The sequence below is a fragment of the Schistocerca gregaria genome, chromosome 6, assembly GCF_023897955.1.
Source record: "Schistocerca gregaria isolate iqSchGreg1 chromosome 6, iqSchGreg1.2, whole genome shotgun sequence".
Lineage (NCBI taxonomy): Eukaryota > Metazoa > Arthropoda > Insecta > Orthoptera > Acrididae > Schistocerca > Schistocerca gregaria.
The window spans coordinates 577488293-577514244 of NC_064925.1; the positions used below are offsets into that span (position 1 = coordinate 577488293).

A 25952-nucleotide genomic window follows, 5' to 3' on the forward strand; every position below is an offset into this window, starting at 1 on the left:
GACACCAACCTGTGCGCAATCCACGCCAAGCGCGTCACCATCATGCCCAAGGACATCCAGCTCGCGCGCCGCATATGCGGCGAGCGCGCCTAAACCGCACACCGCCAAAAAACAAACAAAACGTCCTCACAGCTTTACTTCTCCCAGTATCTCGTCTCCTACCTTCCAAACTCTACAGAAGCTCTCCTGCGAGCACTGCAGAACTAGCACTCCTGAAAGAAAGGATATTGCAGAGACATGTCATAGCCACAGCCTCGGGGATGTTTCCAGAATTAATCAGCCAGGAAGTTTCATATCAGCGCACACTCCACTGCAGAGTGATAATCTCGTTTTGGAAACATCCTCCAGGCTTTGGCTAAGCCATGTCTCCGCAATATCCTTTCTTTCAGGAGTGCTAGTTCTGCAAGGTTCGCAGGAGAGCTTCTGTAAAGTCTGGAAGGTAGGAGGCGAGGTACTGGCAAAAGTAAAGCTGTGAGGACGGGGCGTGAGTCGTGCTTGGGTAGCTCCGTTGGTAGAGCACTTGCCTGCGAAAGGCAAAGGTCCCGAGTTCGAGTCTCGGTCGGCACACAGTTTTAATCTGCCAGGAAGTTTCAAATCTGAAAAGCATTACAAAAATGTAATATTTAACTAGCCTCTTTATCAAAATCGTTTGCGTTCATTCTGGGATTACTCAACAATTACAAATTATCAGTCAACTCATACTGATGCGCTGGCCAAAACAGATATCATAATTATTTCAATCTTTACCTTATTTGCCTGAATACTTCTGCTTCCAAGTTCAGCAATACTGGCATACCTACATTAATCTAACTCCTGGTGGCTTCAAACAGCACATCACAGGAACTGCCTACTCCACCATCTTTCCCTCACAGACAGCTACCTACAACTGAGCGCCAAGAGCTCTCTTACTCCAGCACTACCAGTACAGTATCTCTGGCTCTGCAGTCGTGCACAGTGAGAGATCTGCGTTATCGAGCCTATCAGAGACATTCATTGTTTATAGCGCACTAGTTTCATTTTAATTTATTAATATTCTTATCGTATTCTGCTGCCACACACAAGTGCATTCCATTTCAATATATAATTACAATTTTGCGTTGAATATATATAACCAGATTGAAATATTGCTTGTATGAAGTCTAGGTAAAACAGCACTGCCTGGATAGCAAAAAATGTGATCTGAGCTTTACATGCTTGATGCTAGAATAGGCTTTGATCGTAGCTTCTAGAAAACAAGTCTCACATCATATTTAAAAAAAAATACGTTATTGCTCCCACCAGAAAACCAGCATGTTAACACCACTCGCTAGGAACGTACTGGATTACACTGCTTCAGCTGCTAAGATAACACGACGTATGCTGAAGCACATTATAAAATGCCAAATGGCAACTTTACTTAGTAAGTAATGACTTAGTTTAGCGTTGTTAACACTGCAACTGAAGTGTTTGCCAAGAATTATGGGAAAATAACATAATATTTGTCAACAGAAAACTTTATATATATATATATATATATATATATATATATATATATATATATATATATATATATATATAAGAACCTTTCGAGTACTGCTAAAAAGTGAGAGGAAGATAGCAGGCAGACCCATGTCTCTGCCAGGTCATGGCAACACCTGCCTATGTGGCGGTGTTCAAACAGCTGCTAGAACTGGGAGCTTCCCATTATTATCTGCTCATTGAGCTGAGCAGTGCGAGAGGATTTCAAGTGGGCAGTAAAATGAGATATTTCGGCCACGTCCTTCCTTTCCAAAGTGACATGCCCATCAAACCTAACTCTGAGCCATTTCCCTGTCTGTCCCATATAACAAGAGACAGCCATAGGACAATCTACCATGTAGAAAACTCATTCATGATAAATATTCCTTGTGTCTACACTGCTGATATTAAGATACAACCAATGCTATGTCGTAGTCGAAAAAGAAAATTTAATTTTATGCTTTTTGAAAATACATGGCACGCTAGTGCTGATTTTGCTGTAATATGACCAACAAACATATTTGCTGCTACTAGTCATTTTACTGCTAACCCCACCAGACCTAATTTCTTGCTTCCTTTGACTACTATTTTATTGTAAATATTACTGACATAATAATGGAGATATTTGATAATTATTGTAATATTCTTAATACTATTTAGATCAAATTCATGCTCAGCCTGTGGCAATGGATGTTTAAACAATGGATTGATTGCAAAATTAAAAAATGCTTTTTTGTGCTGAATGGTATGGCTGGAACAGAAGTCAATGACGCTGTCAATGAAGGTATTTTTCTTGAAAATCCTGAACATATGTTTTCCATATTTTCCATACACATTCCTAATATTCAAATCCAAGAAGTTAATAGAACTGTTAGCTTCAACTTTGCAAGTAACTTTGATTTGCTCATGTAAACCATTAAACTTGCTAACAGTTACTATAATATCATCATTATTACGGTTAACAAATAATAATGTGTCGTCCAGATATCTAAAATTACTCACCACTCTTCTGCCAATTCAGGATTTTCAAGGAGAACTTCGTTTGCGAGGAAATTTTTGAAACTATCCTTAGCTGACCAGAGAGGAAAATCCCATACTTAGTCCACGACTTTGACAGTACATTTCACCATCAAATTTAAAATAGTTGTCTCGCAATATTAACGAGGAGAGACCAATAAATTCATGAATCTCACTTCTGGACAACTTATTCTGCTTCCACTAATAATTTCGACAGCATTGTTTACTAGACAGTTGGCACATAAATTTACGAAGTCCAGTGAAACAAATTTCATATCTGTTGCTATTGAACCCTCTTTAATTTTACTGGCTAACTCCTATTTGCTTTTAACTGAAAATTTGCGATTAATTTGGGAATGTTTCTTCAAAAAACTGACTCATTTCCTAACAGTTTTGCTAAATGGACCACCTCTGCCATTAACAGTCAGCCTCATCGACATTTCTTTTTAGTAAATCGTAATCTGTGCCCCAACTGTGGGATGCTGAGTTCGCCAGGTGAAAAGAAAACCTCTCCCCATACTTTTAGGTTTTCGTTAGCTGTGCTCTGTGCTTCAGAGGTTAGCAGTTCTCTTGATATTATTTTCCTCAGAGAATTTTTTAGTTTCAGCTATGTAATCTGCTTTTCCCAGATCCATCACAGTATTTCCTTCCTCTGCTTTTGTGACAATAGCTTCATCATTGGCAAGCTTACTATTGCTACTGACTACAGACATTTTTTTCATTCCTATTATCATTGAAAATACCATTGGATTTTATCTTGATAAGCAAGTTAATTGTTACAACAATCCTACTTTTCTCAAGTTTTGAGGTTTTTAGAGAATCAATGGCATATTTTAAATGCACAATAGTGTCTTTGACTACTCTTCTATTAACATGTCCGCTAATATTACATTTTAATATTTTATTCAACACACATTTTCCTCGCCCATTGAAATCGATATTAATAAAATTTAACAACCTAGGATAAAACTCAAATTTCGACTCGCTATCTTCGCTGGCTTCTGTAGTCTGGCCTACTAATCTCTGAATCTTGTTATTATACGAGGGTAATCCAAAAAGCAAGGTCTCCTATTTTTTTATAAGTACGTAGACCTGTTTATTTCTGCAATGGTTTTCATCACTTTACAGCTTGAACATTTACATATTTTTTGACATAATCACCATTTTTGTCGCTGTGGCAGCTTTTAAATGCCCATGTCATACCAGCTCGCCGTCATGCTGTTCAGAAAGTTATGAACCTCTTCTTTCACCTTGTCATCAGAGCTGAATCGCTTTCCGGCCAAATGTTCTTTTAACCTAGGGAACAGGTTATAGTCACTGGGCGTCATGTCGTGGGGCTATATTAAAGACAAGGTTTACAGCAATAACTCAAAACCGATGCTGAACTGAAAATAGCCATTTATGAGGCCACCGACAGCATCGAAGTTCCGACACTTCAGCGGATAATGCAGATTTTGCTGTTCGCTGCACGACATCATCGACAATGATGGCAGGCATGTCGAACATGTAACACACTAAATCCGAATATCTGTAGTGACGTTTACATACTGAATAAAGTGTGTCCACCAACTAATTTAAGTATTTTCTCATATAATTCAGTAGTAGCACCATGTATATGACAGCATTATTCTTTACCTAATACTGATTTTTAGTGTGATGGGAATTTAATATCAATGCAGATTAAACATTAAATTCCAATAATCGTTCTTGTAAACAGAAACTAATTTAATCTCTAGGCCAGGATTGCATTTTAAGTCCTTTCTAAGCGATTCATCACATTAATTGTGTTTTATGTTATAATAATAATAATAATAATAATATTCCCAGCTAATATCTGAATGGTGGCACATGAAGAATCTGAAGGTGTGAGCAATATGTGGAAGGTTCTCATCTTTATAGCCGATTGGCAAGGTAGTAGGGCCTCTATTTGCAAGCTTACAAGATTCCATGTGATTTCTGTGTCATTTTCTGACGAAATTTGTATTGCTTCTATGACATGGGCTCTTGTACAGGAGTTCGTTTGCTGGTCACAATAACAAGAATCAGGAGATGTGATATGAAACAACCGCACATGTGGACTTCGAGATATTCTACAAGTCTTCTCAGTTGTAGAATATTGAAACACATTCGTTATTTCTGACAATAGTCAAACTTAAAGTTATCAAAGTTCGTGGAGAGTTTGATTTTATGAAAGTTCTCTGAAATATTTTGGACGAAGATTGGACTTTGAATATTTTATATAAAATGGGAGTATGCTGAAGAAAGGAACAATTAATGTGCTGCACAGTGGAGACTATATATAAAAATTAACCCCATACATCTGCATGTTACAGTAAATATGCAACAAATTACTCCATGTTGAACCAAAAATATTTTACAGTGGAACTCTAATAAAACGCTTCCAGAACTGTAACAAATTAACCCATGTAACAATTTGTCCCAAAATTATAAAAAATTAACCTCGAGCTGAACAAAACACCCTAAAATTGTAACAAAATTCCCACTTAAAACTGTAACACATTGCCCCAAACTGTGACAGTATGCTCCTCAGAACTGTAACAAAGCACCCTAAAACTCAAACAAGTATCCCTTATTTCCATATAAATTGTAGAAAAATACCAACAAAACTGTAAGATATTACGCCAAAATGGCATCAAACTACCCATACACTTCAACAAATTGCCTCATACTTCTAACAATTGTCCTAAAAATTGTATACAAGATGGCTGATCTTAGTATAGTGTGCTTGAAGAGCAAGTCAGTATGACGCATCAGAGGATACTGGTACAGATTTCACGCTTAAAAGTTTAGAATTCAAGATGGCAATTCAAGATGGTGATCCATGTGGTCTTGGACGACATGAGAATCCAAGCTTGTGCAACTAAGGATATGTGCACATTCTGCAACACTTCCAGTCCAAAATAGTCGTTACAATTTTCATGGTGCTGTAATAGCCTATCCCAATAATCCTTCATACCATACATCCATTAGGTAGCCTCCAAATGCTCATTGCACCAAAGTTAAACGCTGAATATCCTCATGAAGTATTATCAGAGATCTACCAGCTCCAGGCAGAAAAAAATGACTTGTGCAGTCTACTTTAGGATTAAATCATACCTCAATCATGATGTTTATTTTTATTCATAGTGTCTATGTGCGTGTTTTGAAGGGTTTCATATATATCTCTCTCATCACAACAGTTCCTTGACAAATCTAACGCAGTGCCTGATACATCTGAATATCAATATAAATCATTCCAGCATGCAAATATGCTTCCTGATGCAGCTCTTGACACATTAGAGTGGAAATCAACTCAGCATACAGAAATGTTTCCAGCCTTTGAGTTTCCACTATACCCATCACAGTTGGAGTTATTTGGGATGCCTGATATGTCTAGATATGACTCTGACTGGTACATGTACATAAGCATCCTATCTGATCACCTGCATCCATTCATGTCCATTGTGCATTCCGACGGACTGTGGCAATTCCAGCAGGACAATGCGACACCCCACACGTCCAGAATTTCTACAGAGAGGCTCCAGAAACACTCTTCTGAGTTTAAATACTTCCTCTGGCAGCCAAACTCACCAGACATTAACATTATTGAGCATACCTGGGATGCCTTGAACAATGCTGTTCAGAAGAGATCTCCACCCCTTCGTATTCTTACGGATTTATGGACAGCCCTGCAGGATTCATGGTGACAGTTCCCTCCAACACTGCTTCAGACATTAGTCGAGTCCATGCCACATCGTTTGTGGCACTTCTGCCTGCTCGCGTAAGCCTGCACGATTTTAGGCAGGTGTACCAGTTTCTTTGGCTCTTCAGTGTAGAACGAATACTCACATGCTTAGACCACTTGAGAAGCGATTTTTCAAAATTCGATATATGGAAAAAATTTCAAAATTGTATTAGATGTTTTATCAAAAGTCATCCACTGCCATGTATATGAACTCTCCAAATCACGACATTTTAACAAAAATTATATGTGCATTCTTATAGTTATAGCAAAAGTCGACAAATGCAATAAAACTACTTTATCGTGTCTTGACTCTCTTTTCACAGCAAGTAGTTAACAATAGTGGAATATACTGGTCACTTTAAACAGTGTTACTTATTGTTGTAACAATATTTACTGGTGGGGAATAGTGTCGAAACCAGACTTCATTGTCATCAGAAAACCTGCAGTTTACTTTCAGACAAGTATTTACTTGATACTCAAGTGTATGTCTACAAAGATGCATTGCAAATGGAAACAGAATGGATGATGATTCTTGTGATTCTGAAATTGGTAGACAGGTCAAAGTATGTTGCAATTGACAAAATACCGTGTCAAGAATAGTATACATCGACCAGAAACGTAAAGCAAAATGTGTAAATAGGAACTTATCATTAAATACAATCATAGATTTGACATTTCGCCTACAAAAGATACAGAAATAAAAGTTTGCAAATCTGAAGATATTTCTCATTTTTGTCATCGCGTGACATCATCAAATAAAATGGACCAAGATAAGTTTCTGTTAAAATTTCTTAACGTTTCTACACCTCAGTGCAGAATAGTGGACACCTAGAATCTAAAAGAGGAAGAAAACAGTGACAGGGAAATATACAATTGGGAAAAGGAATGACGGAGTAGTGCCTGTTTGTGCTGTCACTTTCTACAGAGTATCTCGCTTGTCAGAGGACAGCTTGGTCTATCTAGCAAGCAGGTTTCACGAAGGAGGAAGGCTGACAAAGGAAAGGAGAGGAGGAGACAGAACAGGGAACGATCAAAAAGAGTTAACTATTGACATTAAGAATGACATAAAAGAGTATAAATGCGGAGGGAGCCACCATGGAAGGAGAAAGTCTACGAGAGGTTATTTGCCTTCATATCTCACAGTCAATAAAATGTTCAGGAGATTCTGCCCAGAAAGAAACATTTTGGAGTGAAAAAATGCTCCTTATTAAAATACAAGCATATATACAACAAAAATTTAAATCCATCATTCAGGACAACTCATACTGCTACCTGCTCCACTTGTAAGGTTGGTTTAATGGAAATAAAAGCTGAAACATGTCTGCAAAAGAAGAATGAACTAGACACAGGTTACATAAAATTCGTCCAAAGCGGTTTTATAATATAATGATGGAAGATAATCCTACTGTCATTAAGACTGCAACAAAACTAGCCTATTCCAAAACTATCAGTCAGTAAAGTTTTTAAAGTTTTCTGCGCTGGATAAGTATAGTTGGAAACAGAATCTTCAAGAGGGTGTACTCAAGTTGCTTCAGATTTGCTAGCCTTTCTTTCTGACTTAGATAAAAACAATCAGATGATGACATCAATACTATTCTCAGACTCTTGCAGCAGCCAAAATAAAAACAGTTTCATGATGGCGATACTAACAGCATTCTTGGAAAGGAGCACAACATTCAATAATATTCGTCACTTCATTCACATTTGTGACCAAAGCTACATTCCTCCAGACTAAGTGTTTCATAGAACTGAGAAGTCTTGTACTCTCAGAATTTAAACACAGACTGGACTGTTAAAAATCTAAAAGACAGTGCACAAAAAGTACTAAAATCAATGTTATCATTCAAAATGAAAAGCCAGCATGTCATCTCACACAAGAAAGCAAAGAAAACTGTTAATATGCGAGTAACTGATACTGGAGATCCAGTATAAATTGACATCCTGAGGTAAAAGGAATCATGTCGTCCAACAGTACTAACATCCACCCTTTTACCAAAACAAAATGTGGTTAGCAATGAAAAGCAGAAAGATGTTTCTGCCTTGCTAAAGTATTTTGAAATTACAATGAGGTTCTTGATGAATAATGTGTAGATGTAAGGGGAAAAATTGACAATAATAACGTGACTGTAACATGCAATTCTTTTTGTGTTACTCATTTTATACTTAATGTAGTATTAATAATAATAATAATAATATAAGCTAAACTGTTATGGTTAAATAGTTACAACTACTATTATTGTATTATGCCACTGTATTTATATTATTATTGTTTGTGGTCTCAGTCAACTCAAAAACTACAAATGGAAAAATTCTATATGGAATAATAAATTAAAAAATATTCATTTTACAGCAATGCAGGTATATGAAAATTATTAGAGCACAGAAAGATATTAGTTGTGAAAAAAATGCATGGAATTAAAGAAGGCAACATAACTTATACCAGGATTAACTATAACCATTTATCGACTTTTGAAAAAACCTGGAAAAATCACACCTTAATACACTGTTTTAAAAATTAAATTGTAATCTATTTCATTACAACAGTCCATTAATGTCAGTGAGATCACGCAGGAATGTAAACATTCAAATACTCAAACATAGCTGTCTCGGTGAAAACAGGAAAACTCATTTCCTGAAAAACTATCTGTTGTGTTTATCGAGTTTTGAAAAACCGCTCCTCATTCTCTTTAATTTGGAATTTAATGGAGCTTTCGAAGTTGGTATGTGCTCAGGATTAGACATAGATTGCTCAGGCTGGGTCTGTGAGATCCACTAATTTTTGTTTCACTGAATTTATATTCTTATAGTTGCTGATTTGAAACAAGTGCTCTGCTAGCTTCCTGAAAGATCTGAGAGAAAGCATGCACGTCGTGAATGAGTTTTTGCTTTGTTTAGTCATGGTTTAGCAGCCTTCTAAAAAGCGCGTGTATCTGTTCGACCCAGTATGACCATTAACATTACTAATTTCTGCCAAGGGAATCCCATTTTCATTTTGTTGTAGGCCTTTCACTGACTAACTTTGTGAACTATTTGTGATGTCCTAAAACCGAATTATCATTGGCAATGGTTTACAGTATAAAATTGCAAAAGAAAATCTTTTGTACAGTGAAATTTACAGAATTTTATATGATGATGAGAGTCAAGTAGAAGATTCCAAAACGGACCCAGACTTCGAAATGAATAGTGATCATGAGAGTAATAGTGAAACAAGTGGTGGTGAAGAGGAAGATGTTTAGCTTTTTTCCCAGCATCGACACTCCTACTGTCGTTGGTTCCTGTACAACTCCTGTAACTTAGTCAGGTAGTTCACCTATGCACTTTCATAAAAGGAGAAATGCAGAAACTAAATGGAGAAAAACTTGTTTCTGACAAAGTGCCTAAACAAGACGTCACAATATAGTTATCATGCATTTGCCTGGAAGCATTTGTGCTGCAATGGATGTACATTGACCGTAAGAATCATGATAGTTATTTTTTAGAAATCCCTTTATGTATTTAGTTCTTGAATGAAGCTGTATGTATATTGATTCAGTTCTAAACAAATATGGTGGTAAAATGAATATTGGAAACTTATGGAATAGAGATAGGCCTAGAATAGTAATCTTTTGAGTAAATATGTCATTGAAAAGCTTCCAATTTTTCACTCATATCAAGTTTGACAACATCCACACGAGGGATAAAAGAAAAGCACAAGATAATGTTGCTGCCATAAGATTCCATTCTCGATATGTTTGTCTCAAGCTGCAATGCATATTTTGCTCCTTCATAAAATTTTACTTTGGACGAAATGCTTGTTCCATACAGAGACTGGTGCACGTTCAGGACGTATAATCAAAATAAACCTGCTACTTAAGGGATCAAGGTTTTCGTCCTTGCTTGTTCTTAAACGTACTATGCAAAACATTTACAGGTCTATGCAGGTGCACAATCACAAGAACCATACAAAGTCAGTAATAAGGCAGAAACTGTTGTTTTGTGTCTTTTAGACCAAGTAAAAGGGCCTGGAAAAAACCTGACAATACTCAACTTGTTTACTTCTTATGCAATAGTCAAATAAGTATTACATGAAAATAATATTACTATTATTGGTAAGTCAGAAGAAATAAGCCTGAAATTCTAGTTGAGTTTTACCCAAAAAAATATAAAAAGAGTACTTACCTATGTTTGGATTTCGGGAAGACGTCACATTACATTCATATGCACCAAAACAAAAAAAATCAGTACTGTTTGTTTTGTCATGGCATCGTGTTGATAAAATTAACAGTGATAATGGCGAAAAGAAAAAAAACAAGTATAATAACTTACTACAACAAAACGAAAAGCAGCACAGATGTTGTTGATGCTACATGTGATGAATATACTGTTGCTAGAGGGATAAAACGGCGATCTTCTGGCTCTCTTTCAGAAAAATAATGACTGTAGAGGACGATGTCTCATAAATTGTCATAATGTTCATAATTTCTATTAATGAAATGAAAATTCAACATTTTTGCTTCTTACTTCTATGATCTATTCTCATTTAAATTATTATTTCAATACAATTTATTTGTATTTTTAGTGTACTTATTTTTAGTGCTACAAAGAGGAAAGTTTTACAATTTTTTATTTTACAGTTATTGTATAATTCAGAAAATTAAAATAATGTCCCTGTAGCATATAGTGCTACCTGAACAAAATAAAATTTTGTATTTTGATGTAAATATAATGTTTATCACTTGTTAAAGTGTTTTATTTATTGTGTCCCACACACCCAGCCAGACTGTTCTTGAAACTATTTTTCGCCTGACAATTCTAGGGTTAAGAGAAGACTTCTCTGCCAAGTATGTAATGGGCTCCACACTGTTTATCGGTGGCGGAATATACTTTCATTTTCATTTCTCTAATGAATGGATGAGTGTGTGACTTCGATATGGCCTATGAGTAAACCAAATGTTCTTTCATGAACCAATTACTCTTTTCTCCAATTCCTGTTTAGTGCTGTTATGCTGATAAATTTAAATTTATGTAAAGTGGAGACCATTCCTATAGACTATATTCATTAGGGTGTAGTTTCATTGTTTATACTCAAACCAGATCAACGATATTTGATATCTAAATCATCCATACAGAATATTAAAAAGGAGCCCCTAGACTTACATGTTACAGTGCCATCAACTTCTTACTGCACTTCTTCATAATAAGGCCAACATCTCATTAGCAAAATTAGGTATAATTCTCTGATCCTTTTTTGTTGAATGATTGAAGTGAAATAAAGTAATCCCTTGTGTTTTATATGGGGCATACTCAGATTTTAAGTATCAATAAGTTCAATAAGCAATTATATTAACAGAGTTAGAGAAATCGTTTGTTTTATGGTGGTGTGTAAGTCAGGTTTTTCATATTTCAACACTTGCCCTAAATTTCTATAATCCAAAGACTGTTTACATGCCTACCCTTTCTAGAAGTAACATAAATCATTTTCCGTAGGAGCCTTTTTATATAACTCAAAATAAAATCTCCTAGGCAAGTCAAAGATCCAGGATGTGTGGTTGATTTTTAAAATTATTTGGCTAAATTCTGGTGTTGAGGGGCAATAACAAATCTGTTGCATCACCTAATTAATTGTATTACAGACTACACATATTTGAATGAAATATGAACCATATTACTGTAATTTAAATAATGTACACACCTCACATGGGTTTGATTGTAAAGTAAGTAAAGTTGGTTATTCTTCAAAATTTCTTAATTCATTCAATGTCAGAACAAATATTTTTACAAATGGTCACTAAAGATATCACTCTATTAGTGTTCAACATTACGTCCAGTAAGCTATGGGAAAATAAATGCAAGTCCACAAGCTGAGTTCATAATTTAAGGACCCAAACAATTTAGTTGTCTAAAGTAATGCAAGTCGACCTACTGTTAACTGGAGGTTAAGGTCCTCACTTCTTCTCAGAAAAAGTTAAAATTCTCCAGTGAGCCGACGAGAAAGTGTTCTATGTTCTTTGCTGGTACCCACAAAGATCACAGTCTGCTGCAGACGCACTTCAAAGTTCCACTTGGGTTCTCGGAAAACATCACAGATCCCCAACTTTTCCCAGATAAATTGGAAGTCCAGCTTACTGTACGGTGATATATAACAGGTCCCTGAATCTGTCCTTGAATAAATGAAGTTTACAGTAGTGTCACGTGAAATTACTCAAAGTGTCGAAACTGAAGTCTGAAAAATTTCGACATTTTTATGAAGCAAACAACTCAGCACATATTCAGCATAGGTTCTAGCTCTACCAATGCTCAGTACTAACTGATTCTGAGCCAACATGGCTGCTGCCTTTTATAATTCAGCTTTGTTGTGGCAAATTAAAAAAGACATTTTTATACGATAATCACACAAATAATTCATCAGTCTAGTGTAGAATGTTCTCACATTTAAAATTCTACCATTGTAAGTATGCTGGCTAAACTAGTTCTAAATGTATTAACAACTGTATCACTATGGTATCAATTACAATAAGATACTACATAATTAAAAATACAGTGAAATAAATAAATATATTTGTAGTCTTATTTAATATACTGTTACTCTTTTATTTATCTATTGATTATTTTATGTCAGACACAGATTTTTATGAGATGGAAGGCAAATATTGTCTTATCATTCAAATTCTATTAAGGTTACAAAAATTCTGAGAGCATTATTTCCTAGAGTTTCTCGAGCGATATTAATTAAGACATGGTTTTTGCTAGAAGCATTAAGGTTTTGTTAATTTGTGAACTTTATGAACCTTTCTGAAACTTCATAAATAACATAACAACTAAACGCAAATGCCCATCTTAATTTTTTCTTTACATTGGTGTATATACTTATATTTATTTCATGGCCTTCTTAGATCTGATTTCGCTGATTTTTTGCTGTGACAAATTTATAATAAATCAAATGCTTGCATCAATTTAATATTTCCCTGATACATTCATTATCATAAATTAAAAATAGCTTTCTGTATAAGCTAATCAGAAAGGATAGTAAACATCCATATTAAAAGAGAAATGTTGTGAAAGAAAAGGGCAGTGTATCTTTTGACATATAATAGACCCTGCTGTAGCTGCACACTACAAAAACTATCCAAAATTATTAAAATAGATTATTAAATAATCAAGGAACACCCACATAACATCAGAAATCAGTAATTTTGACAACAAACTTAAGGCTGTATAAAATGCAGTGAAAAGGAAGACAGAATGACCAGCCACAGAATAAGATAACATAACTGCTTAAGTGAACTGAAGAGCTATAATAATGAGTCATGGGTACAAATGCATTTAATAATCATTTCTTAAATCAGTAGAAAGCATAGGGACAAACAGTTCAAAGGAAAAATCATAGCAGAATGTTGAAAATGTAACTTTCACAAAATTCAATCATATGAATGTATTATCAATTTCTCCTTCTCAAATTAAGAAAATTACACATTGTCTCAAAGAAAGAGCTCATCTGGTTTTGATGGCGTTTCCAGAAGTATACTACAGATTTGTTTTCATATCATAAGCTCAATCTTATCTGAAATATGTACTGCATCAGTAAGTCAAGGCATTTTTCCAGAGGGAGAGAAATATGTTGTTGTTGTACCCTCCTTTAAGAAAGATGACAAGAGAGATCTCAGTACCTCCGACCTGTTTCAGTGCTGACGTCGTTTTACAAAAGGTTTGAGAAAGTGTTGTATTCTAGTATAGTATCTTACCTTAGCAACAGTAATATTCTCAGCAAAGCACAGTTCGGTTTTGAGAAGGGTTACCCTACTAAGAGTGTGCATTTACATGTTCGCTCACTAGATTTTGCAAGCATTAAATAATAAAATAGCACCAGCTGGTATTTTCTATGACCTATCTAAGCCATTTGACACAGTGTGAATCGTATTTTCTATGACCTATCTAAGACATATGACACAGTGTGAAACACAATATTTTCCTAAATAAATTGAAGATTTATATTACTGATTGATGGTGTAGCCAACTAGTGGATAATGTCGTATCTAAACAAGAGAATGAAGAAAGTTGTGCATAGTAATTCACCAATGTAGTCCAAGGACATAATTCTGACTGGGGAGAAATCACGTATGGGGTTTCCTAAGGCTCAATCTTAGGTCTGCTATTGTTCGTTGTATATGATCTTCCATCTAAGGTACAACAAGCATATTTAGTTCTTTTTGCAGATGACATTACCATTGTAATGATATATACAGAAACAGAAGAAATGGCAAATAAAGTTCTAAAAAGTATCATTGAATAGTTTTCTGTGAATGGTAATACCCCAATTTCAAAAATCCACAACATATTCAGCTCTGTACATCAACGGGTACTAGTCAGATGATAAGTGTAGCACATAATAAATAGAGTGGAAACTTCAAAGTTCTTAGGTGTCCACAATGATAGAATTTAAACTGGGAAAAGCACATTTTGAAACTCTTAAAACAACTTAGTTAAAAATCATTTGAAGTTAGATTAAATTAGATTCAGTTTTCGTTCCTTACACCCAAAAAATGAGATGATTCTCGTGAGTGTGGACCATGTCAGAAAGTATAAAATAGAAAAATTAGAATATGATACTTACTACCCTGATCATTTGTCAGGAGATTGCAAATCTTCAAGAAAGACAAATCAGAAAGTTGAGATATTTTACAAATTTTATTCAGTAACGCCATATGGGATAATATTCTGGCGCAACTCATCTTTAAGAAAGAAAGTCTTTTGGGGAGAAACGTGCTGTAAGAATAATGTGTGATGCTCGCCTATGATCATTTTCAAAACATTTGTTTAAGGCTTCGCACATTTTGAATAGTACTTCACAGTACATTTATTCCCTCAAGAAGTTGTAAATAATCAACTGTAGTTCCAAAATAACAATGTCATACACAATTACAATATCAGATGGAAAAACGGCATTAATTGCTCAACATTAAGGTTGTCTTCCCTCTGAAATCAGTAAAATAATAAACTCACTGAAGAGTAAAAGCTCTTAAGGAATTGATGGCATTTCTAGCAAGATACTTAAAGCTTGTTCCCCACAGATAAGTAGGATTCTCAGCCATGTATGTAATAGCTCTTTGGAGCAGGGTGTTTTCCCCGATAGACTGAAATATGCCATTGTAAAACAATTGCATAAAAAGGGGGATACGTCGGATGTCAACAACTATCGCCCAAGCTCTCTTCTGACAGCTTTATCAAAAATTTTTGAGAAAGTAATGTATTCAAGAGTAGCCTCCCATATATGTAAAAATAAAGTACTAACAAAATGTCAGTTTGGTTTTCAGAAAGGCTTTTCAACAGAAAATGCTATATACGCTTACACTGATCAAATATTAAGTGCTCTGAATAACCGGACATCACCCATTGGTATTTTTTGTGATCTCTCAAAGGCCTTTGACTGTGTAAATCATGGAATTCTTTTAGATAAGCTAAATCATTATGGTTTGAGGGGGGCAGTGCACAAATGGTTTAATTCATACTTAACTGGAAGAATGCAGAAAGTTGAAATAAGTGGTTCATGTAATGTTAATACAACAGCTGATTCCTCAAACTGGGGGGCTATCAAGCACGGGGTCCCACAGGGTTCGGTCTTAGGTCCTTTACTGTTCTTGATATACATTAATGACTTACCATTCCATATTGATGAAGATGCAAAGTTAGTTCTTTTTGCTGATGATACAAGTATAGTAATAACATCCAAAAACCAAGAACTAAGTGATGTAATTGTAAATGATGTTTTTCACAAAATTATTAAGTGGTTCTCAGCAAAGGGACTCTCTTTAAATTTTGATAAAACACAGTATATACAGTTGCGTACAGTAAATGGCACAACTCCTGTAATAAATATAGACTTTGAACAGAAGTCTGTAGCTAAGGTAGAATTTTCAAAATTTTTAGGTGTGTCCATTGATGAGAGATTGAACTGGAAGCAACACATTGATGGTCTGCTGAAACGTCTGAGTTCGGCTACGTATGCTATTAGGGTTATTGCAAATTTTGGTGATAAGAATCTCAGTAAATTAGCTTACTATGCCTACTTTCATTCACTGCTTTCGTATGGTATCATATTCTGGGGTAATTCATCGTTGAGTAGAAAAGTATTCATTGCTCAAAAACGTGTAATCAGAATAATTGCTGGAGCCTACCCACGGTCATCTTGCAGACATCTATTTAAGGATCTAGGGATCCTCACAGTAACCTCACAGTATATATATTCACTTATGAAATTTGTTGTTAATAATCCAACCCAGTTCAAAAGTAATAGCAGTGTGCATAGCTATAACACCAGGAGAAAGGATGATCTTCACTATGCAGGGTTAAATCTGACTTTGGCACAGAAGGGGGTAAATTATGCTGCTACAAAAGTCTTTGGTCACCTACCAAACAGCATCAAAAGCCTGACAGATAGTCAACCAACATTTAAAAATAAATTAAAAGAATTTCTAGATGACAACTCCTTCTACTCATTGGCTGAATTTGTAGATAATAATTAAGGGAGGGAAAAAAACTAACTTAAGCATTAGTGTCATGCAATATTTTGTGTAATGTAATATCTTGTACAGACATCCTTTATTAACCTGACACGTTCCACATCATTACGAAGTGTCGTATTCATGATCTATGGTACAAGTATTAATCTGATCTAAAATCTAATCACAGAAGGAGTGCAAATTGCCGCATTTTTTTTATAACTCTCCCAGTGATCTAAAATGTCTGACAGACAGTAATGCAAAGTTTGAAAATGAATTGAGAAAGTTTCTCCTTAACAACTCCTTCTATTGCGTAACGAAAAAAACTTAGGAATGTCCAGAATGTAACTATATGCACCAATTAATTTGTAATTTGAATGTATAATGACTCGTTCCACATTATTACGATCTATCATGCAAAGTGATACATGGAACATGGAACTAAGTAACTATTATTATAACAGCAATTCTGTGTCAGTACCTGTATATTTTATGTAAGGTTCTTTTTATTTATTTATTATCCACCATTTAGCGTTAAAAAGTGCAATCGATGTCATCTTTTGTGTTCGTGCACTCTAAATGGTGTAAGCTTAAGGCCAATAAACATGTGATTTCAGTTTGCACCAGACATGAAAAAATATCACTGCCACAAAAACAATACTGTTAAGCCAGCTGGCATTCCATTGTGCCTGTATTGTGCTTCTCACTTGAGTTGTTTGTCACGATGCTTGGAGAGGTGATGCATTTGCAAGTTTCCAATGCTTGGAGCCTCTATCGCTTGAGGTTTTATATCTGAGCGACTGTGTTGCTTTGACAATATTTGGCGCGAAGTGTAAAGTGCAGTGTTTACGTGTGTTTGTGTTATGGCCGAAACTGTCAGGTATTAGAGTATTTATTTATTGGTCATCAATTTTTTGTTACATTGATTAATGTGTATGACAAGTAGTCCTTACACTCTATGTTATTGCAGGTACGAAAGGACAATAGATGAAATTAGGACGGTGATACATCATGCGAAGTTGGAAGAAAGTGAGTTGCTTCCTGTAACACAGATTCTGAACTTCGCTTCCCGCAGCGAGGCAGTTGAAAACTATAGATTGTTTCAGTTGGACACGAAATTACTAAATACTCTAGAAGAAGGTGACAGGTGAGGCCAAATAACTTTGCTGTCATGACTGTGTTAACGATCCGTGTTGAACGTTATTTAGATGTTACCGACATGATATAAAAGTCAACAAGAAGGGGAGAGGTAAACTGGCTGGGCTGATAGCAGGAAATTTAAATTGGGGGAGGAACTACGTCTCATGGTGGTAACTCTTTTTTAGTGTAAGATCAGTGTCCAGTGGGAAACTCAGCCAGGCAAGTACTAAAGATGTTAAAAAAGTTCAAGATACTCACAAAAGTAAAATGAAAAGTAATGTTAGGATATTGCATCCATATACTGGGGGATTGAAGAATACAATTGATGAGCTTATGCTTTGTTTAGAAGATATAGAAACTGAGAATGTAATAGATGTACTATGCTTGTCTGAGCATCACATTGTCACTGATATGCAAAAGGTTAGCATCAATGGGTACAAATTAGCTGCACATGTAAGTAGAAATAATATGATGAGAGGAGGAGTTGCCATATATGTCAAAAGCTTCCATAGCGCAAAAAATTTAGAAACTAAAAAAATTTGTGTAGAGCAACATATGGAGGCATGTGCCACTGAACTAAAACTAAATGATGGCACTTTCATAATTGTAACAGTGTATAGGTCCCCCTCAGGGAATTTCCAGCTATTTCTAGAAAACTTTGATGCTTTGTTGTGCCATCTGTCAGACAGGGGGAAGCAAATGTACATTTGTGGGGATTTCAATGTTGATTCCCTGAAAGAGTGTAATAGGAAGAATTGCCTTGTAGTATTACTCAGTTCTTTCAATTTGAGCTCCGCCATTGATTTTCCTACTCGGATAACAAAGAACAGGAGGACATTGATAGATAACTTTTTTATAGACCAAGATAAGTTTAAGGACATAAATGCCTATCCTGTTGAGAATGGTCTTTCAGATCATGGTGCACAGATAGTTACAGTACATGACATAGCTCCATGCAGTATATCAAATCAGAATTTCAAAGCAGTGCATTCAATTAACAATATAAATACTGCAAACTTTAGGGAAAGCCTAAAGCAGCTAGACTGGGATGAAGTGAATATGCAACCCGATGCAAACTTGAAATATAACTTATTTCACGATACATTTTTAAGGGTATTTGAAAATTGTTTTTCCAAGAAAATAGTGAAACATAATTCCAAGAAAACATATAAAAAACCTTGGCTAACTAAAGGAATAAGAATATCTTGCAACCGTAAAAGAGAACCATATCTAACAGCACGAGGGAGTACTGACCCCGAAATTGTTCAATATTATAACAATTATTGTGCGGTACTAAGAAAAGTTATTAAAAAGTCCAGAAGCATGTGTATCATGTCTGAGATCAGTAACTCTGATAATAAAATTAAAGCAATTTGGAATATTATTGAAAGGGAAACAGGGCAACCAAGAGCACAGGAAGACTTTAGTGCCATAAAACTGAATGACAAGTGTATTAACAAACAATCTGAAATTGGAAATATTTTCAATAATCATTTTTTAAATGTTGTGGAGAAAGTAGGATCTAGATCTTCACTAGAAAAGGCAAGGCTTCTAATAGAAGAGGCCATACCAGTGCAGTTTGAAACAACTGTATTTCCACCAACCTCTCCCTCTGAAATCAGTAAAATAATAAACTCACTGAAAAGTAAAAGCTCTTACGGAATTGATGGCATTTCCAGCAAGATACTTAAAGCTTGTTCCCCGCAGGTAAGTAGGATTCTCAGCCACGTATGTAATAGCTCTTTGGAGCAGGGTGTTTTCCCTGATAGACTGAAATATGCCATTGTAAAAACATTGCATAAAAAGGGGGATACGTCGGATGTCAACAACTTTGCCCAATCTCTCTTCTGACCTCTGCTGTTCCTGATCTATATAAATGACATGGGTGACAATCTGAGCAGTTCTCTTAGATTGTTCGCAGATGATGCTGTAATTTACCGTCTAGTAAGCTCATCCGAAGACCAGTATCAGTTGCAAAGCGATTTAGAAAAGATTGCTGTATGGTGTGTCAGGTGGCAGTTGACGCTAAATAACGAAAAGTGTGAGATGATCCACATGAGTTCCAAAAGAAGTCCTTTGGAATTCGATTACTCGATAAACAGTACAATTCTAAAGGCTGTCAATTCAACTAAGTACCTGGGTGTTAAAATTACAAACAACTTCAGTTGGGAGGACCACATAGATAATATTGTCGGGAAGGCGAGCCAAAGGTTGCGTTTCATTGGCAGGACACTTAGAAGATGCAACAAGTCCACTAAGAGACAGCTTACACTACTCCTGCGCGGTGTGGGATCCTTACCACGTGGGATTGACGGAGGACATCGAAAGGGTGAAAAAAGGGCAGCGCGTTTTGTATTATCACGTTATAGGGGAGAGAGTGTGGCAGATATGATACATGAGTTGGGATGGAAGTCATTACAGCATAGACGTTTTTCGTCGACCTTTTTACGAAATTTCAGTCACCAACTTTCTCTTCCGAATGCGAAACTATTTGGTTGAGCCCAACCTACATAGGTAGGAATGATCATCAAAATAAAATAAGAGAAATCAGAGCTCGAACAGAAAGGTTTAGGTGTTCGTTTTTCCCGCTCGCTGTTCGGGAGTGGAATAGTAGAGAGATAGTATGCTTGTGGTTCGATGAACCCTCAGCCAAGCACTTAAATGTGAATTGCAGAGTAGTCATGTAGATGTAGATGTGACAGCTCTATCAAAAATTTTTGAGAAAGTAATGTATTCAAGAGTAGCCTCCCATATTTGTAAAAATAAAGTACTATCAAAATGTCAGTTTGGTTTTCAGAAAGGCTTTTCAAAAGAAAATGCTATATACACTTTCACTGATCAAATATTAAATGCTCTGAATAGCCGGACATCACCCATTGGTATTTTTTGTGATCTCTCAAAGGCCTTTGAATGTGTAAATCATGGAATTCTTTTAGATAAGCTAAATCATTATGGTTTGAGGGGAGGCAGTGCACAAATGGTTTAATTCATACTTAACTGGAAGAATGCAGAAAGTTGAAATAAGTGGTTCATGTAATGTTAATACAACAGCTGATTCCTCAAACTGGGGGGCTATCAAGTACAGGGTCCCACAGGGTTCGGTCTGAGGTCCTTTACTGTTCTTGATATACATTAATGACTTACCATTCCATATTGATGAAGATGCAAAGTTAGTTCTTTTTGCTGATGATACAAGTATAGTAATAACATCCAAAAACCAAGAACTAAGTGATGTAATTGTAAATGATATTTTTCACAAAATTGTTAAGTGGTTCTCAGCAAACGGACTCTCTTTAAATTTTGATAAAACACAGTATATACAGTTGCGTACAGTAAATGGCACAACTCCAGTAATAAATATAGATTTTAAACAGAAGTCTGTAGCTAAGGTAGAATTTTCAAAATTTTTAGGTGTGTCCATTGATGAAAGATTGAACTGGAAGCAACACATTGATGGTCTGCTGAAACGTCTGAGTTCGGCTACGTATGCTATTAGGGTTATTGCAAATTTTGGTGATAAGAATCTCAGTAAATTAGCTTACTATGCCTACTTTCATTCACTGCTTTCATGTGGCATCATATTTTGGGGTAATTCATCGTTGAGTAGAAAAGTATTCATTGCTCAAAAACGTGTAATCAGAATAATTGCTGGAGCCCACCCACGGTCATCCTGCAGACATCTATTTAAGGATCTAGGGATCCTCACAGTATATATATTCACTTATGAAATTTGTTGTTAATAATCCAACCCAGTTCAAAAGTAATAGCAGTGTGCATAGCTATAACACCAGGAGAAAGGATGATCTTCACTATGCAGAGTTAAATCTAACTTTGGCAAATGCTCTGAATAGCCGGACATCACCCATTGGTATTTTTTGTGATCTCTCAAAGGCCTTTGAATGTGTAATTCAATAACAGTAAAGGACCTAAGACCGAACCCTGTGGGACCCCGTACTTGATTGACCCCCAGTTTGAGGAATCAGCTGTTGTTTTAACATTACGTGAACCCCTTATTTCAACTTTCTGCATTCTTCCAGTGAAGTATGAATTAAACCATTTGTGCACTGCCCCCCTCACATCATAATTATTTAGCGTATCTAAAAGAATTCCATGATTTACACCATCAAAGGCCTTTGGGAGTTCACAAAAAATTCCAATGGGTGATGTCCGGTTACTCAGAGCATTTAATATTGAATGTACACTATCCCATAAGATAACAAGAAGTGGGAATATGCAAAATACTTAAACACGCACTGTTGCCGTCGTTCACACAGTGAGAGATACTTTCAACCATATCCGGTGTAAAATGCAGCAAACACTGTATTACCTAAGTAGGAGGTCAAACCTGATTATAAGTACATATTTGTGTTGATAAATTTTTTGTTAACCACGTCAAAATGGTTTTATGTTTAACTGTGTGTAAATTTGTCAGTAAAGACAATTGGTACCTAAAATGAAACTGCGTAATCCTGTGACGGTGGTCAGCTTGTTGAATACGTATATCTTTTCAAAGACGCTTTTCAAACCACTGAACGAATGTATTTGGAAACCAGCAAGGAAATGTAGAAGTGTTAGGTTAGTTGTAAGCAATAAATAATTACTCAGTACTTAAGAAGCACTGTTTTGTAACACTATTGTTGAGACATGTACCTAAAATGAGTATTTATTCAGCAACAAAGTGAGGAATAAATATTTATGTGAAGTAGATGTCAAGCATGTCAATTTTGTGGTTATTACATGCGAGGTAAAGTATCTTTTTGAAATTGTTATTACGCCTAACATGTAACTGCACTTTGCAAAGCACATGATGCTATGTGTCAGAGGATATTTCTGTTACCACTATCCAATCATACCTTTCCCGTTCCATTTGTGAATGGCATGTGGGAAGAACAATAGTCAGTAAATCCTGTTTTAGCTTTAATTTCTTGAATTCTCTTGTTGTGGTCATGTTTTGAGTTGTACGTGGGAGGAAGCAGTATGTTATCTGACTCTTTACTGAACATACACTCTCAGAATCTCAGTAGCAAAGCCTCTCTGTGATGAACAACACCTCTCTTGTGGCTTCTGCCACTGGAGTTTGTTGCGTATCTTCATAACAATCTCACACTGACTAAGCAATACTGTGACAAAATATGCTGCTATTTGTTGGGTCTTGTCTGTTTCTGCTATTAGGCCTAATCCAATCTGGTAAGGGTCCCAGACTGATGAGAAATAATCAAGAATCGGTAGATGAGTGTTTGGTAAGCCACATATTTCATGAATTACTTACATTTCCCTAAGATTCTTCTTATGAATCTCAGTTTGATGTCAGTTTTTGCAACTGTTTGTTTTATGTGGTCACTCCACTTTAGGGTATTTCGGAAATTAACTGAACACCCATGAATTCCATTCGGTTGAGTCCTTTCTGGAAGGAAGTCTACAATCCAGTCACAAATCTGGTCTGGTACTCAGAAGCACATATTTTTCTTACTAAATGACATTGTAGAATTGTATCAAATGTGCCTTCCTGAGATCGAGGAATATTGCATTACCCTAAGTGACAATACATACAATACTGTGATTCCCAGAGGTGAACAGAGTGATCTGTATTTCATAAGACCTCTGTCTCTGGAATCCCTGTTGATTTTTACTATTGAGATTTTTACTGTTCAAAAACATCATAATACATGAACTTAAAACATGTTCCATAATTTAGAACAGATTGGTGTCAGTGATACAGGTCTGTAATTATGTGCATCTACCCTGTGATCCTTCTTGAAAACTGGAATGTTGTACACTTTCTTCAGTTGCTAGATACCTTCTGTTGCTCCCCAACCTACAACAGACTGCTGCTATTAAGGGAGTAATTTGTTTCACATAATCTCTTATAGGATCTTTTGGGTACGTCATCTGATCCAGGTGCCTTTCAAGTACTAAGTGACTGTAGTTGCATTGTTCCATGATCACTTATCTTGATATCTGCCATTTTGGCATTTGTGTGATGGTTGAGAGGAGGGACCACACTAGGATCTTCTGTTGTGAAACATATCCAGAGGACCAAATTCAGGTATGGTCGCTGGGTGAGTGAATTCACTAAAGGAATAAGAATATCTTGCAACCGCAAAAGAGAACTGTATCTAACAGCAAGATGGAGTACTGACCCCGAAATTGTTCAATATTATAAAAACTATTGTGCGGTACTAAGAAAAGTTATTAAAAAGTCCAGAAGCATGTGTATCATGTCTGAGATCAGTAACTCTGATAATAAAATTAAAGCAATTTGGAATATTATTGAAAGGGAAACAGGGCAACCAAGAGCACAGGAAGACTTTAGTGCAATAAAATTGAATGACAAGTGCACTAACAAACAATCAGAAATTGAAAATATTTTGAATAATCATTTTTTAAATGTTGTGGAGAAAATAGGATCTAGATCTTCACTAGAAGAGGCAAGGCTATTAATAGAAGAGGCCATACCTGCACAGTTTGAAACAGCTGTAATTCCACCAACCTCTCCCTCTGAAATCAGTAAAATAATAAACTCACTGAAAAGTAAAAGCTCTTACGGAATTGATGGCATTTCCAGCAAAGTACTTAAAGCTTGTTCCCCACAGATAAGTAGAATTCTCAGCCACGTATGTAATAGCTCTTTGGAGCAGGGTGTTTTCCCTGATAGACTGAAATATGCCATTGTAAAACCATTGCATAAAAAGGGGGATATGTCGGATGTCAACAACTACCGCCCAATCTCTCTTCTGACAGCTCTATCAAAAATTTTTGAGAAAGTAATGTATTCAAGAGTAGCCTCCCATATTTGTAAAAATAAAGTACTAACAAAATGTCAGTTTGGTTTTCAGAAAGGCTTTTCAACAGAAAATGCTATATATGCTTTCACTGATCAAATATTAAATGCTCTGAATAACCGGACATCACCCATTGGTATTTTTTGTGATCTCTCAAAGGCCTTTGATTGTGTAAATCATGGAATTCTTTTAGATAAGCTAAATCATTATGGTTTGAGTGGGGCAGTGCACAAATGGTTTAATTCATACTTAACTGGAAGAATGCAGAAAGTTGAAATAAGTGGTTCGTGTAATGTTAAAACAGCTGATTCCTCAAACTGGGGTGCTATCAAGCACGGGGTCCCACAGGGTTCGGTCTTAGGTCCTTTACTGTTCTTGATATACATTAATGACTTACCATTCCACATTGATGAAGATGCAAAGTTAGTTCTTTTTGCTGATGATACAAGTATAGTAATAACATCCAAAAACCAAGAACTAAGTGATGTAATTGTAAATGATGTTTTTCACAAAATTATTAAGTGGTTCTCAGCAAACGGACTCTCTTTAAATTTTGATAAAACACAGTATATACAGTTCCGTACAGTAAATGGCAAAACTCCAGTAATAAATATAGAATTTGAACAGAAGTCTGTAGCTAAGGTAGAATTTTCAAAATTTTTAGGTGTGTCCATTGATGAGAGGTTAAACTGGAAGCAACACATTGATGGTCTGCTGAAACGTCTGAGTTCAGCTACGTATGCTATTAGGGTTATTGCAAATTTTGGTGATAAGAATCTCAGTAAATTAGCTTACTATGCCTACTTTCACTCACTGCTTTCGTATGGCATCATATTCTGGGGTAATTCATCATTGAGTAGAAAAGTATTCATTGCACAAAAACGTGTAATCAGAATAATTGCTGGAGCCCACCCACGGTCATCCTGCAGACATCTATTTAAGGATCTAGGGATACTCACAGTAACCTCACAGTATATATATTCCCTTATGAAATTTGTTGATAATAATCCAACCCAATTCAAAAGTAATAGCAGTGTGCATACCTATAACACCAGGAGAAAGGATGATCTTCACTATGCAGGGTTAAATCTGACTTTGGCACAGAAAGGGGTAAATTATGCTGCCACAAAAGTCTTTGGGCACCTACCAAACAGCATCAAAAGCCTGACAGATAGCCAACTAACATTTAAAAATAAATTAAAAGAATTTCTAGATGACAACTCCTTCTACTCATTGGCTGAATTTTTAGATATAAAGTAAGTAAAAAAAAAAAAAAAAAAAACTTAATCATTAGTG

The 25952-nt window shown here is 35.8% G+C and overlaps 1 protein-coding gene across 2 annotated transcripts in view; it reads left to right on the plus strand.

The window, feature by feature from the left end:
- Positions 1-17439: 17439 nt before the first annotated feature.
- The window catches only part of LOC126278111 (sister chromatid cohesion protein DCC1), a 127594-nt gene continuing 119081 nt past the window's right edge, over positions 17440-25952 (plus strand). The window contains exons 1-2 of one of the 2 annotated variants that reach the window (XM_049977992.1): positions 17440-17614; positions 17705-17881. In XM_049977992.1, the coding sequence (XP_049833949.1) occupies positions 17598-17614; positions 17705-17881 (194 nt within the window). In that variant the 5' untranslated portion in view covers positions 17440-17597. The remainder of the gene's footprint in view (positions 17615-17704; positions 17882-25952) is intronic. The other variant, XM_049977993.1, reaches the window with a different exon arrangement.